The 17,237-nt window shown below is 34.9% G+C and overlaps 1 protein-coding gene across 3 annotated transcripts in view; it reads right to left on the reverse strand.

The window, feature by feature from the left end:
• Positions 1–17,237, reverse strand: part of LOC125062771 — a 51,233-nt gene that overhangs the window by 18,182 nt on the left and 15,814 nt on the right. For 2 of the 3 annotated variants that reach the window (XM_047668929.1, XM_047668920.1), the window contains exons 2-5: positions 8,583–8,716; positions 1,877–2,013; positions 982–1,177; positions 440–650 (exon numbers count right to left, since the gene is read on the reverse strand). In XM_047668929.1, coding sequence (XP_047524885.1) covers positions 440–650; positions 982–1,177; positions 1,877–2,013; positions 8,583–8,599 — 561 coding nt within the window. In that variant the 5' untranslated portion in view covers positions 8,600–8,716. The remainder of the gene's footprint in view (positions 1–439; positions 651–981; positions 1,178–1,876; positions 2,014–8,582; positions 8,717–17,237) is intronic. The other variant, XM_047668939.1, reaches the window with a different exon arrangement.

The raw sequence follows: 17,237 nt of genomic DNA on the forward strand, positions 1-17,237 counted from the left end.
GACAAAAGAAGTACATATAACTTCAAAAACGTCTGCAATATAAATTTAAAGAGCTGGCAACGCTAATGGATATTAAATATTGGCAATATATCAGATCTAAATAAGGTTCCGAGCTCGGGAGACCATTATGGATGCAATATTTTATAGTTAAACGCTAATCGTTGTATCGATTTAAATGATTAATGGAACGATTTATTGTGGGTAATTAGATATTGTCGTTACATAAACCAAGCCATCAGCGTGTGCTTAGTAATTGTTGCTTGAAAATATTTTATGGGAAAAAAATTTCCTTCATTTTCACCCATCTGCGATCAACCCCTATTTTGTAGTATTTTTATTGAACTAAAAAAATGTTTCCCAGAAATATGACAAAACAACGTTTGCCGAGTCAGCTAGTTACCCTATAAAATAAAACTACATAATTTATGAAACGACTTACCAGTAAAGACATGCCTGTAGATTTAGGCATCATGGTGACATCGCCAGGTCGTACGCCAGGCCCGCAATAAGGTAACGATGGTCCCCGGTTATAGCCCCTGGGCGGGTCATGTAGGGCTAGAAGGGCAGCGTGAAGGCGCGCCCTAGCAGCACTCACACCGCCCGCCCCACGGACAGCCGCTTCTACCACTTGCCCCACATCTTTCTCCCATCTAATATTTAAAAAATATGAAACTTATAATATTCGAGTCATTTAAGCATTAATTTTCGATAGTTATACATATATTAGATAAAAGCACAAGGTCATAACACAGCAGATCTAAAGTTCAATAGTACAAGGAAGTAACTAAAAATTAATAATTTTCAATCCATTTTACACGGGCGCCGCTAGCTAAATCTGCTTTATAAAGCAAGTGAAAACTTCAACTTGCTCTTGACTGTCAATATATATCACTAAACTAGAGTCTTTTTCATACTCTAAGAAGGGGGGGGGGGAGTCGTTCCTGTCATAGTGGGTCACTCTCAAATATATTTCATACTGACCGGCATCCTCCCAAACAAGAGCGGATATCTTCTTTTAAACTTCTGGAGAGGGTACAGGGTGGGGTGCCATCAGAATCGGAGGTACTTTGAGATCCATTCTTTTCTAAGTCCGAGAGTCTCGGCTCAACTTCATATTCCTCATTCTTTGGTAAACTTGGTGATACGCGACCGTGGCTGCCTCCACCGCTGCCATAACCTGAAATTGAAAGTTACAAAAGTAACAAAAACTTTGTCAGGTCATAATTTAAGACAGACGTACTTTTAAATACTTATTTATGTCCAATATTCAATAACATAGTAATAATAATCAAAAATTGATAAATAGAAAATTAAAAGTTTGGCCCCTGTAGCAGTGTACCTGCTAATGCTAGCAGCATTTCCTCGCTCTATTGCTATATTTATATAATATTTTATTACAAAATATAAATCGAAATTGATTTTTAACTTATTTTAATATTTATCAAACAATAACAAATTGTACCGACTATTATTACACGACGAAGCCTATCAGTATATTTTACATTAGAATTATGTTATATACATATATTATTATATTATATATGTTCCGGAGAAATATGATAACATTTTACATATAGAGATCACATTTATTTATTTTTATTTATTTACACGTAATACAGAAATAGAGTACAATTAAAATAATTAAAGAAAAAGGAAGCAACTGGCGGTCTTATTAGTATCAAGCTATCTCTACCAGGCAACCACTGTGAGATAAAAATTTGGATAAATGCACAAGACTACAAAAGATAAATCTTATACAAAAATAATAGATCAACAAAGCATTTAAAACATCGGACAATTATGATGCTTTCCTCTCACGAATGCTGTCTCCGTAAATGTTCCAGTAACATAAAAGATAGATGATGAAAATCCTAACATTTTCTACCTGATGAGTAAGATGGCGCTCGTCGAGGGTTCCGGGTGTCATCTGCGACCTCCACCGACTCCGTCTCCAGTGAGTCTACGATTATCACTATCTCTTGTTCTTCCTCTTCAGTGTACAAAGGGTTTGACCTGAAATTTAGACATCTTAATACTTGGACTCTTACCAGAGGCCAACCAACAAGTGTTGCACATATTTTACATACCATTAATAATAATGTTAATTAATATTTGTAATAATAACTTCTTTATTTCAGATTATATCCACATGTAGTTTTAGTTACAGTTAGTAATAATTCGGTTTTAGTTGCTATGTTAGTATAGTATTTACAAGACAAAAAATCTCATATATTGGAGCATGGATAGCATACTAACGTTTTAAAATACGCAATACGCATGTGCTTCAAAGAGGCAATGAAGTTGAATAAAGATTTCAAACCAATAAAAATATAGATCAATATTCTTATTAATACCGAGTAAAACGAAAACGTTAAAAGAAGAGTATTTTTGCTTCATCTAGCTTCATATTCTCGGGAAAAATTTAGTTCGCTTCATTCATAGAGAATGAATTTCAAAACATTGAATTTTCGTGGAAATTGAAATCGCTGCTGGCTATACTTTTGCTTTAAGTTTTGATTAAAAACTGAATTCGACAGTCACAGTTCGAGAACTTCGGTATGATCAGAGAGTATTATTAGTTTGAATCTATGCCATAGGTTCGATCCCCGGCTGTGCACCAATGGACTTTCTGTCTATGTGCGCATTTAACATTCGCTCAAACGGTGAAGGGAAACATCGTGAGGAAACCGGCTTGCCTTAGACCCAAAAATTCGACAGTGGGTGTCAGGCACAGAAGGCTGATCACCTACTTGCGTAGTAGATTGAAAAATGATCATGAAACAGATTCAGGAATCTGAGTTGTAATGCGACTGATTCAGTTTTAATTTTATTTTTTAATCTATGGCTATCATTATAAAATGCTATATGATAATGCATGATGTCATATGACCATATCATATTCGACCAAAATCGCGACGGATATTACTGTAAAGAAGAATTACTCGAAAAACTGTAAACTATTTACATAATTCAAGCTAATTCCTAATGTTGACTAATTTTTTTTAATTGTTTTTTTTTAATTTGTAAATGGTAAAGTCTACCCAGTTTAGGATAAAGAAACCACTTCACTAGATTTACTCTTGTAGGGTCGATTCGACCAAACAAGAGTAAATCTTAATCTTAGAATAAATCGTCAGTTAATCGAGAGTAAATAAATTTTTCGTTTTACCAACTACAAATTCTAAGAATAGTGGGCTTATTCGGGAATTGCTACTATACCGCCGTTTCGCACGGAATAACAGCTATTCCTAGAATAATTTAATGGCGTCAGTCAGTCCAATCAGCTGATTTCTGTCATTTCACAAATATGTATTATGTGATTTAATTTCAAGTCAACGCAACGCACTAATAGACCAGTCATTATAGACATTCGAAATCGAAAATTTGATAATAATTCCAAAAGTTTTCAAACTTCGGTCAAGTGAATGGTAAATTGGGACGACAATAAATCTCATTTTGCAACCTTGTCCGCAGTCCGGAACATTGTTAAAATTGCAATTAAATTAATTTTTGCTGTATGGTCGTGAAAAAAATTCCAAAAGTTCTGCAAACTTGGGGAAGTTTTCGATATAATATTTCATATCACGTATAAAATTTGCAACCAACCTAAGTGTACGGAACATTTTTTGTTATTTATTTTATTTTCGATATATCTGTCAAATTTGCAGAACTTTTGGAACGTTTTCCTTCAGTTTAATAAAGAAAAACATTAATTTTTAATAACAAAAAATGTTCCGTACATGTAGGTTGGTTGCAAATTTTATACGTGATATGAAATATTATATCGAAAACTTCCCCAAGTTTGCAGAACTTTTGGAATTTTTTTCACGACCAAAACTTATTTTTAACAATGTTCCGGACCGCAGAGCAGGTTGCAAAATTTTATAGTTTGTTTTAATACCACTCCCGACGTTACATCAAAATTTGAAAACTTTTGGAATTATAATGAATTAATTGTCTTGACTGACTGGACTATAAATTAATAGTCTAGCATTGTATAATGAAACGTTTAAACAATTTATTATTTATTTATTTGTTTTTAGATTTTTTATTTTCTATAATATCAGAATGAAATTCAACTGGGCTCAACAGAAGTTCCTTTTTAGACGAAAGCCTCAAACAAACAAGAAATAAAAACTTTTTGTTGTCGTTTGACACCTGTTAAAAGCTACTTTTTCACACTATAATACGGCAAAATCGAGTTGACATGATGTATGCTCTTACACTGTCCCGTTGTAGAACAATATTTATTTGCCGAGTTTTATTTTCGTTCACCATTCTCTTGCTATTCGCGTATTGTTATTACTAGCACAATTATATAGGGTATTTCAACAAGAAGTTTGTTTTTCAATTGTGGCAACACCGAGAACGTGATAGTTTTGACATTTAGTTTTTGGCGGTATTCGTAGCAGGTGCTTTGGCAATTATTACAATGAATTCAATTTCGCTCGAAAATCGCATTAAAATAATTCAAATCCACTGTAAAAATGGTGGTTCTGTTAAAGTTACATTTCGTAAAATTCGTGATATTTTCGGCCAGCATAATCGTCCTTCTGAGACCGCTGTTAAGAATTTGGTCGCGAAATTTGAGTCGACAGGCTCGGTACAAAATGTGCCAACACCAACACGTGTTCGACCGGGTCGTTCAACAGAAAACATCGCCGCCGTGAGCCACAGTGTTGAAGAAGATCAAAATTTGTCAATTTCACGACGTTCTCAACAATTGGGGTTATCCAAAAGCACAACATGGCGAATTTTGCGAAAGGATTTGGCTTTGAAGCCTTACAAGATTCAACTGGTGCAGGAATTAAAGCTGATCGACCATTCAAATCGCCGCAGATTCGCTCAGTTCATTCAGGAACAACCTGCTGGTTTTTCTGAAAAAATCATTTTTTCAGACGAAGCCCATTTTCATTTGTCAGGGTACGTCAACAAGCAAAATTGTCGCATTTGGGCTTCTGAAAATCCTAAAGCAATTATTGAGAAGGCTTTGCATACTCAACGTGTTACTGTGTGGTGCACTATGTGGTCTGGAGGCGTGATTGGGCCGTTTTTTTTCGAAGATGAGGCTGGAAATGCGGTAACAGTCAATGGATCACGGTATCGCGAGATGTTTACCACTAAATTTTGGCCTATTATTGATGACATGGATATCACTGAAATGTGGTTTCAACAAGACGGTGCCACATGTCACACAGCCAATGAAACGATCAATTTATTGCAAACCAAATTTCCCGAGCGCATAATTTCGCGAAATTCAGCTGTTAAGTGGCCAGCCAAATCGTGTGATTTAACACCACTGGATTATTTTTTGTGGGGCTATGTTAAAGACAGAGTCTATACGGAGCCAATCGAATCGATTGCAGCCTTAAAACTCAAAATCCGTGATGTCATTAACGAAATAGACCCTCCATTTTGCCAAAAAGTGATTAAAAATTTTGATGAAAGAATCAACATCTGTCAGCGTGGTCGTGGTGGACATTTGCCAGATATCATTTTTCATTCATAATTGCCAAACTTTTCTCTTTGTAATACAATAAAATTTTTATTCATTTTCCTCTAAATTCTTTGTTTTATTTTGTTTTAGAAAACAAAGTTCTTGTTGAAAAACCTTTACTATCGATTACGTGGACAAACGACTATGGATTTACTCGAGATTAAAATCATGGAATAGATTATTCTTGGTATAGTTACTCGTGTATAAATTGAAGTTTGGTCGAATCGACCCTGAATGGTTTAGAATAATAGGTCCACATCAAAGGTCACATGAAATGCCTTACATAGACAATAGACATGTCTAGAGTCACCATAAGCCTGTTTGAGGGGGCAACACGTATTTAAGGTATGTGAGCACATTTGTATGTCATTTACCTTTTCAATGCGTCACAATAGTCAAAACAAACAATGGAATATATTTACATTAATGAAATCCTTTAAGGGATTACGCACATTTGAACGCAAGACATTGCAAAAGTCACTTCACTATGTACTAGCGACCTGAGGATGTCTTGTCTATTCTCAACACATTCAAATACAGACAAAATATGCAGTAATTGTAAATGAATACAAATTTTATAATTGATATTTCTAAATCTATGAAAATCGTTAATATTGTTTATGTATATTATATACGCTGTATTGGTTATAAATGAAATACTACTTTTCACCCTAAATCGATGTCAGTCAAAAGAGGAAATAAATTTTGCCTTTGACACAGGATCCGGAAATGGTAGGTTCTGCCGTAAAGGTCGCGTGCGCCCTCACATTTAACCATTTACCATTAGTACAACATTTACACATTACAATAATAAAGGATCCAGTGCTTAGTGTAGGCACACCGTTGATAGTATTCTCTGATAGATTTTTGGATTCCATGTTTTGCTATACTGACTCGACAGCCCAACCAGTGCATAATATTTTACCAAGTAAAGAGAAAATCATGGATACAGATTCTGGATACTCAGGCCTACACTACTATGAAAATAAATTTCAATTTAGGCTGGGTCTAGTCTGGCTCATAAATGTACATTTAAGCTCACTGGATACCTTTTTTTATATCTATATACCTATATATTAATTACCTTTCACGTTGTTTGTCCGATATGGACTCCTAAACTACTTAACCGATTTCAATCAAATTTGCACACCGTGTGCAGTTTGATCTAACTTAAAAGATAGGATAACTTACATATATATATATATATATATATATATATATTATATACATGAGTGTCTTAGGACGGCATGTGATACCGTCGCAAGCGCACCCTTGATCTGCCAAAAGCCATTTAAAATCAGTTATATTCGTTAGTTTGAGAGATGTATGTTGACCCAAATTATTTGCGGTTGGCAGAAATCTTCAATGAATCAACAAAATGGCTTCCTGTACAGTCATGTGGAAGACCTCTTACGCCTTTCTTCATGATAATGTTGCTTTCCCTTTGTTATATTGTTTAACTACGTGACTGCATAATCTCACTTAACACCTGTTTGTATGTATATGTTTTCTTACTAAAGAGATGAGCCAAATTGAAGCATACAATTTCGGAAATCATAGAACCTTTTTATTGAATTTAATAAGCCAAATACGCAACGCCGAGTCAAAGAGACTGTCAGACATAAGTAACCAATATTAACTTGAAAAATTGCCGATGCCATGATTAATTTAGAAAAATCCCAAAATTTTGAACTTAGCTATATCTTATTAAAAGTATTATTGATTCTAAATTTTAACAGCTGAAGGTGCAGGATACTGTTTAATGATTACGTCATCAGTAATTATTTACTTTTTTACACGTCACCTATAGCTCACGAAAGTAAATTTATATATGTGTGTTTGGTGTATGTAGTATGATGTTGTTTTATGACAATAAATCAGATTTGAATATTATCAATGGCGCTACAACCTTTTTAGGTCTGGACCTCAGATTTTCTGTATCTGTTTCATGATCATTTGGTAACGTAATAGGCAAGTAGGTGAACAGCCTTCAGTGCCTGATGCACGCCGTCGACTTTTTGGGTCTAAGACATGTCGGTTTCCTCACGATGTTTTCCTTCACCGTTCGAGCGAATGTTAAATACGCACATAGAAAGAAAATCCACAGCCGGGGTCGAACCTACGACCTCAGGGATGAGGGTCGCACGCTGAAGCCACTAGGCCAACACTCACACCCTGCTCCTGTGCCATACAGATACTCCTGAGTCCTGACAATAATTACGTTTAAATTTAAAAGTTTAAACTATCATGTACTAATTACTTTTTAAATCATCCACAAATCATTCATCGGCGGTATCGCAAAGATAAGACTTGTAATTGTCTACATTGCATGCTCATCAAAGGTCATCCTCTCACAACACGACACTCGGGTCACAGACATTTGTCACGCTATCGAAATGTTTAACAAACCCACATTAGGAAATAGTTTTCTCTTATATCAATAAGGAACGCGATGTGGCATAAATAAATATAGGTCATCGTTTGGATATTACTTTAGTAATAAATACACAAATAACTACATAAGTAAATTTATGTTTAAATTACATTTTAATTATAATAATAACAGCCTTTTATTTCAGACGCTTTTACACTGAAACACATTTATATTTCTTTCTCAGTCTTTTTAGGTATCTGTGTACCTTTTTTGGCAAAGGCCTCCTTCAAATCCCGCCATTCCTGTCTGCAGTGTCCACTATCTGCCATGTACCTGCTGTTTCCTTAATCTGGTCTACCCACCTTATAAATTGTCTTCCTCTTTTGTGTTTGTTGTACCACCAGTTTGACATTTTCGTGCTCTACTTTTCTGTTCGCCTTGCCATGCCCACTTAAGTTTATTTATTTGTATGTTTTCCTTAATCAAATCTAAAGTATGCATAAGATGTGTGCTGTTGCGGATTTATCTGTGTCAGAATGTGCTAGACTTTGAGCTCCAAATAATTTTTATTTTTTAACACCGGTAACTAACAAACATCTTCATTGTCATTTAACGACTCCGACACCCTAGCAGCAACATTTCAGACTTAGGTGCTAGATTAGATTTGGATAATGACAAAAGTGAGTATACCCATGGATGAGGATACTATACCTAAGTACCGGCGGCATATCATCGAGTGCTCGGAGCGGATGCGGTGGGTGCGACGCAAACGCACGCGCCGGAGCGGCGGTGTTACCGCGCCGTCCGCCCGCGCACCCCGCACCGCACTCGCCACCCCCTCCACCCTGTAAAAGACACACATCATTGTAAAGAATACTATTGAGGCTTTAAGCTTAACCTCGTCTTCTATATAAAAATAAGTCGGGTTTTCCTTCCTGACGCTATAACTCCAGAACGCACGAACCGATTTCCACGGTTTTGCATTCGTTGGAAAGGTCTCGGGCTCCGTGAGGTTTATAGCAAAGAAAATTCTGGAAAAATTTCAACAGAAAAGCGGGATCACCAAACGAAATGTTACATAAAACGAAGCCATCTGGTGGCGAAACGGAGTTCGCCGAGTTTGCTAGTACTTTATATATAGCTAGTTTGCTTATCTTGCCGAAGCCGCGCACAAATTATTTAAAGAAGTCTATTAAGTATGAGGGTGTGCAATTATTTAATGAATTACCCTCTAAAATTCGTAATATTAGCGTGTTTAATCAATTCAAAAAGGCATTAAAGATACATATTATAATGAGTCTAGTAGGCTCAAATTGTCATAGCTGATGGCGACGCGTATCTCGTTCCTATATTGTATAATGTTTCTCATGTAAATAAAAATACATTTTTTGTAATGAGAAATAAAGTTCTTTAAACATTAAACATTAGCTAATAATAAATTGTGCACCCATTATCAGCGACTAAATTTCTGCGTATTATTTGATTTTATGGAAGAGCTCATTAAAAACTAATTACAATTAACACTAGCATAATAGTTAATCGATTACTGGTTAGAGTATATAAATATAACTAGTTTCAAAATTAAAAATCAATAGACACGACGTTTGGAACGATGTGAAGGTAGCGATGGAAGAACTAGGTTCAAGCTTTGCTATTGAGTATTCGAAGATTTTCTCTTATTAGGGACGCAAGTTATTACTTACAAAGTTTTTTTGTATAAAACTCCTACTAGCTACGCGGCCTCGTCCTAAAGTAATCAAAATCGACAGGTTCTAAAATGTTTAATAATCCAATTAATTTAAAGGTCTAAGGTACAATAGATATAATAACCAAGGTCCTCTCTTGAGTGCCCTTTTCAAACCTTTGACCACCGCCTTAAGCAGTAAAACACATAATTATGAATTCCTTACGTAATTCTTTTGAATGGGTTCTTTGTAAACACGCACGTATTCGTAAGATATAATATTACTTTGAACAATAGAGTTGATTATCAGTAGAAAACCTTTAATTTTATGAATTGTTTTCACATATGTCTATGCCATAGCGATTATGAGGAGTGGTGAAGGCTCTCGTGTTTCTACTCGAGTATTCTACGTCCTTGATTTAAGAACTTGGGGTAATTTTAAAAATTAATAAATGATATTTAATTTTAATCGATATATAATAATTTAATTGTAAATGGACACTTATTAGCAGCACTGTTAACTTAGTTGTTATGCGAAGGAGTCTTTCCGTTTCATGGATCAGCGCCACGAGAGACACAAGACAAGAGCAAACGCATTTTGAGCATTTATTTAATTAATTTACAAAAATAATACCCACTTAATTGACAACGACAATTTCATTACATGTTTTTAATTTAATTAAAATGATTAATTTCACGCTGTTCCTTTCTTTTAAAATACTATGTTACTTAAAAAGAGTTATTGGCCATTCTTTCGATTGGCGTCATAAAAGTTTGGGTATTTTTTTTTACATTTAAGTCGGTTCGATTCCCAGACGAGGCAAGTAATTTTTAGAAAATCTTTGAAAGTTTTCTTTCAGTCAAATACCTTATCTACGGTAATTAAGGTATTTTTCCTTTATGCCCCATAACTTTAGGACGCCCTGTATATACTTAACATATACTCAAAGATGGAATAAATAATATATCCAAAAAGGTTCAAATATTTACGAAAGGAAAAAATCAATAAAAATTATTAAATCCATACAAACCAAGTAAAACCTAATTCGGCTGTGTTGTGTGATGGTATGAAAATGTATGTACGTAAGGGTATGTGTGGTGTGCTCATGATGCTATGGATATTCTTAATTCCCTAAGCATATTACGCCTTCCTTTCCTATTATTATTAATATATTTACAGTTCATGCAAAAAATTAAATTAATCAGTGGCGCCACAACTTCTTTAGGTCTTGGCCTCAGATTTCTGAATCTGTTTCATGATCATTTTTAAATCTAATAGGCAAGTAATAAGTATAAGTGACACACGCTGTCGACTTTTTGGGTCTAAGACATGTCGGTTTCCTCACGATGTTTTCCTTCACCGTTCGAGCAAATGTTAAATGCGCACATAGAAAGAAAGTCCATTAGTGCACGGGGATCGAACCTACGACCTCAGGTATGAGAGTCGCACGCTGAAGCCACTAGGCCAACACTGCTTGAGTTCATACAACGCCAAGAAATTATTGTTAATATAATTTCTCGGCGCTGTATTACATGAGTTAATGTAATCACCGTTAAAACTTATGTACCGTTACGTTACAAACAATAATGTTATAAAACAACGGCTCTGTTACCCAAGAGCGAAACTGGGACACTGTCGTATGGCTAGTTGAACTTTTATTAGTGTCATGCGGTTAGACAAGACAGGTTGAATATGATGTTTCAAAAATTTTTTTTACATATTAGCCAACATTATTACGTGCATTAATTGTTGTAGTATTTGTTCTGTTCATTTCAAAGTGTGGCTGTTCTTGTTTCATGTTATGGCTAAGCTGTTTAGAAGGTCATTTGTTTCTGTTTGGAAGTCGCAGAAGAAAATATAACATTTGATGCTGTTGTTTTTTATATTAATTAAATCAGAAGATTACGTTTTTCTAAAACTTTTGTTATACATAAGCAGTTCTAAACCATATCCTATGCTCAATCGTGACTTGTAATTAATGTATTCTTTTGTGAATTGTAATATATGAACCGTAAGATTAGTTTTTTTAGTTTTACGTTTGTTAATTGTATTATTTTACATTGTCACTTGTAGAAGATAAATCTTTCTTTTTTATTTATTTTATTATTATTTATAACTTAAGATGTCATGTGAAACATGGTGTTGCAATGGTTGCAGCTCCTTACATTGTGTAAAACAAAAAACTTGGCGATTAAAAAGAGTGGCGAAGAGTTTATTGCCAGTTCTTCTCTTCCGTTCTACGCCCTTGACTTGAGAACTGGCAGTAAATTAATTAAAAGCCTTTAATGTTTATTTCTTTTTTGACGTTCATAAGTGTACCTATATGAATAAATGATTTTTGACTTTTTTTTAATATTATTTTTGTTGATTTGGTTTTGCACTTCTTACACTCTAGTATGTCTTTTTTTAATTGCTTTTCCTTACCAGGGAGTCTGGAAGAGACCGCTTGTTAGCGATAAGGCCGCCCATTGCATCCGTAATAATTTATGTTACTTGTTTTTATTTGTAATACATATAACGAAGTTAAATAAATAACATTGGAACAAACAGTTTTTACCACAAACATGATATGAATCTAATTTAAAAGCGTGGGAAACTAATGCGATTGTCAAATATGAAAACCTAATTACCAAACAATCTTAACCCAAATTTATTGATTAGGTATTGATTTAATTAATTGATCACGATTTAAATCAATATTTAAAACAATCAAGCTATTATAAAAACGTGATGAAAGAATCTCTTTATTTATCAGATTTTTTTCTATTATAGTCAAGTGATCAAGTGATAAGCCGTGACTGAAACATGTGGCTCTCAACTTTCGTGTTTATTATGACAACTTCTGCTTTTCTTTACCATAACTTAATTGTGCACATAGAAATAAACATCTATTGGTTTTGGAGTTGGAACTCACGAACTAAAGCAGTGGGTTGAACACAACTGTGTTGCTAAACAATACATTGTATGATTGAAAGGCAAGTATTTTAGCCTTTTATCTTTATATCAGACATTAAATCATTAACAGTTACGTATCATTAAACAATATCCTAATGATCGCGTAATTAATTTCATTGTTAAGTATTGCGTTACATTCATACATAACGCATAAGGCCGGGTATTCACTAACCATAAGTATTTTAATATTTGTAGTATATTTTAAACTAGCTTAAAAACTAAGAACTAATGTATTTATTTTTAATTGATTATAATAACTATTGATATTCATGTTAAATTGGCTTTCATTTAAAGTTTTATAAAATTTTATAAAAAACTTGTCGAAACTTGTGTTACCTATTGCGAACTTGAACGTGAAAAAAGCACTGTGGTCTCCAGGTCTTTAAAATGGGAGATTGCTAGGGCAACGGAAGTTGCCAGATTTGGCGAGTCCACCTCCTTTCGGAGACTCGAGCCTTCTGGACTCTCGACAAAGGTATCCAAGAAAATTTATGACAGCCCTCCGTTCCACTTCTGCACTCACCTCCACAGGGACCTGCCTCCACAGGGAGGATGATCGTTGGCCTATATTACGAACGAGAAAACCGACTTTTGCTGCGTTTGTCTCTTCGCGTCCAACTCGACTTTGGATGATTAAGGAAGGTCACCACCGATCATTTTGAGGTGTGATACTACGATGCCGGAAATCAAATTCTGGTAACGATCCATTATGTTTGGACATTCATAAGTCGTACAGGCCTATTAATTTATGGGTAGATTTCATAAATCCGGGGATATTTTTTAAACTTTATAATGCATTAATTAAATATTTTGTAAGGATTCTAAAAGTAATTTGGGCTGTAACTTCTGGAGTATGTCGAGAGCACAATAAACTTTCGAGGTCTCCGAGACACCGTGCAAGGTTTGGGAGCATACAGACGCATCCTGGCTGAGGCTACTGAAAGAGTCAGTGACTTGCACATTTAATGGTTCGGCTGCAAATAATAAAAGAATTTTAATAATAATATAATAATATGATTGGACAATTTACACCAATTGACCTAGTCCCATACTAAGCTGGTGAAGCTTGTGTTATGGGTACTAGGCAACGGGTATACATACATATTATAGATAGATAGACATATAAATACATATTTAAACACCCAAGACCTAAGCACAACACCAAATGCTCATCACATCGATGTTTGTCTCAGCCGGGGATCGAACCCGGGACCCATGGATTCGCAGTCAGGGGTACTAACCACTAGACCAATGAGCCGTCAATTGGAAATTAAAGACGAAAATATTTACTTTTTAAAAGAGTTTATAACAATTAATTGTGTATACCATAAATTGTATTGTCTATTGTCTGCACAAGCGAACACTAGTCGTGACTCGACGTCAAATCAATTTTGGAATGCATTCTTTTATTACCGATAAAATTATAACAGATGCCAGCACTTGTTAAAAATTTGACAGTTAGGTGATACGTGCTGCCTTGACCCTAATGTAGGATTGGATTTAAGTGGAAAATAATAAAATATAATCTGCGTTCAAGGTTCGTGCTTTACAATTTACAAATGAATCTTTTTATATGGTAGTCTCTAAGCCATCCCAAGTTTTAAACTAATGAATACAAGCTGTGGTTTAGTTTACCAGGAAAATGTGTGAAGAAAAATCATATGGATTTGATACTATAGCTTACACAACAAAAAAATCAGTGGCGCTACAACCTCTTTAGATCTGGGCTTCAGATTTCTGAATCTGTTTCATGATTATTTTTCAATCTAATAGGCAAGTAGGTGATCAGCCTCCTGTGCCTGACACACGCCGTTTTTTGGATCTAAGACACGTCGGTTTCCTCACGATGTTTTCCTTCACCGTTCGAGCGAATGTTAAATGCGCACATAGAAAGAAAGTGCATTGGTTCACAGCCGTGGATCGAACCTACGACCTCAGGGATGAGAGTCGCAGGCTGAAGCCACTAGGCCAGCACTGCTCTTACATAACAAAAACGAATACTAACCGCTGTTAACCCCTGTTTTCAGTGGGCCCATATCTTGCAGTGACAACTTCACCCATTATGCAATAGACACTAATCAATTAAAACATAATAAAACTATTAAACTAGTTTCATTGTGAACTAAATTCCTAACCCAAACTGTTTTGTTTTTTTTTCTAGTTTGATTTTTTAATCAAATTAAAGTTTGTTATGCTCTCGACGTACTCTAGAAGTTATAGTCCAATTTAGTTTTACAACCCTTAACAAATATTTGAACAAAGTTTTTATAAAGTTTAATCGACTCATCAATTAATTTCACCATATAATATGAAATCTCCACAGGTCTATTCTCGTGTGGGTATCGATTCATAGATATGGAGTTATGCTTGGACATAGAGACAAACTATGACTACTTCTCCATCGTGGTTTTTGAAGCCGTTGTTTTTTATGAATCCACGGGCTTATATGATGTCAAGTGATACCTCCCGCCGCCCATGGACATTCTCAATGCCAGAGGGCTCGTGAGTGCATTGCCGGCCTTTTAAGAATTGGTACGCTCTTTTCTTAAAGGACCCTAAGTCGTATTGTAATAGCTCGATGGGCAGATGGTTCCACATAGCTGTGGTGCGCAGCAAATGCCTTAATAAACGCTCAGTTGAGGAACGGCGGAAACATGTAATTTATACGTAGAAGAAAAGGGTTGGGAATTTTATTGTATTTTGGACTAAATTCCCAACCCAACTGGTAGTCCAAATGGTAACATTTGTATTTTTACACGCTTTATATTAGCTTCACCTGTATGTATGTATGTATGTAACCGACTCCTTCGGACTCGATTTTGACCCACTTTTAACGGACAGATTTAATTCAAACTTTGCGCACCTGTCAAAGATCGATGACAATGCAATAATCCGAAAAAAAAATAAAAAAAATGTAACTAAAAAATAAATAATAGTTAAAAAAAACCTAAAAAACACGCTTTTAAAGCACATCAAACTAAAAAGTGAAAAATAATTCCTAATTTAGGCTGAAAATGGTAATGAACAAAAAATACTGGTATTATTGTGAAAAAGCGTGGGTTGCTCGATAGACGAAAAATATGGCACAGAGATGCTTTAAAAGCGTGTTTTTTTAGTTTTTTTAAACTATTATTTTTTATTAAGTTGTAAGCTTATATTTACACATTCGACAGAATAGAATATTTCAGCAGCAGAGCTGAAAAGTTCAACCACCCACGTTCTATTGTCATGGTCAGGGCACAACGCGTCCAAAGATTTCAATAAATTTCTGAGACGTTAATGAATGCCAGTGAGACACCCCGAATGAAGAAGTGAGTTTAGTTTATCCACATTTGTAATAAAAGTTCATGGTTCATATTATCAATGCACTGATTGAAAAACATTAAATCGTTGCGAAATAATAGTTGGAGCGTCATTATTTAGGCAAACAAAAGTATCACTCGTCAAAGGTCAACAAGGCTAAATATCTTAAGAATGTAACAATTTTCAACTCTTACGTAATTTTATTTGACCTACGCTGTCGTAAATATTATGCTCGTACAAGTTTTATATGGGTGTGTCCTGATGTTGAGACGACGATGCCCATGGACAGTGACACTGCCAGAAGCCTCGCAAGTTCATTGACTTTAAGGAAACGATACGCTTTTAAGGTTCCACGACGACCAGATTTTTCCATAGTGGCGCGTAACACAAAGTATTTCACTTGTTAAACGACGCCATCCCACGCTTTAAGGCCCTATCCCAGCACGAATGTGGTGGACTGCGGAGCGCAGTGGAGAGCTGGAACACTGAGGCGTGCCGGCCCGTAATAACAATTAGTTATATAAAACATTAAATTAATGTCATTTTAACTTTTTTTTTCTGAATTGGGTTACTTGGCTTGCGATAAAATATATCGTTTAAATTTAAAAATCATGTTCTATACACATTTTTGTCATAAAATGAATTCATCGTGTCAAAAATTAGCTATGTTTGCGTAGTACGTAGTAGCGTAGTTGTCGTGTATCGTGTCTCGTAAATCGTATCGTATCGTATCTTTCAAAATGTATACGTATACATAAACTACTCAACTCCGCCATATATTTTTTCCATTCGCCCTACTTCAAGAAACGATGACGAAAAAGGGAAAGAACCAAATTACTTTTTTGGAGTTTGGCGACTATAGCGGTCCTTAAAGGTCGGCAACGCACTTCCAAGATCCTTGGTATCGCAGATGTCTATGGGCGGTGGTAGCCGTTTAATTCTAAATGACCCGCCTGCTTGTTTGCATCCCGTCTCATAAAAAATAAGCCTTTAACAAAATAAATCATTGATAAAGATGCTTCTATATCTCAACTTCTATTATATTAAGAAAATAAGCAAAGAATGGTCCACGGTTTAGATTTTTGGTCTTTTAACAATAATATAATATTCATAGTGTAACCTACACTTAAGCTAACATTCTTGTGATCATGAAAAATATCAAATAAATTTAATAATTAATTAAATTTAGCTTTTAATGTATACAATGACCCAAATTTTATCTTTGTTTACCTACAATATAAATTTGAAAACCTTGAACGCTTCTTTGGTGAAGATCTTCAAACTATTAACATTTTTTATCGCAATATTATATGAAGGATTAAAAAAACATGATATACTCGTATGTGAATATTTAACAGGTTTTGATATTTAAATCCAATTTATCTGTTTTTATGGTTAGATTATTTCATAGATGTCAGACTTC

This window comes from Pieris napi, chromosome 2, assembly GCF_905475465.1.
Source record: "Pieris napi chromosome 2, ilPieNapi1.2, whole genome shotgun sequence".
NCBI classification, from domain to species: Eukaryota; Metazoa; Arthropoda; class Insecta; order Lepidoptera; family Pieridae; genus Pieris; species Pieris napi.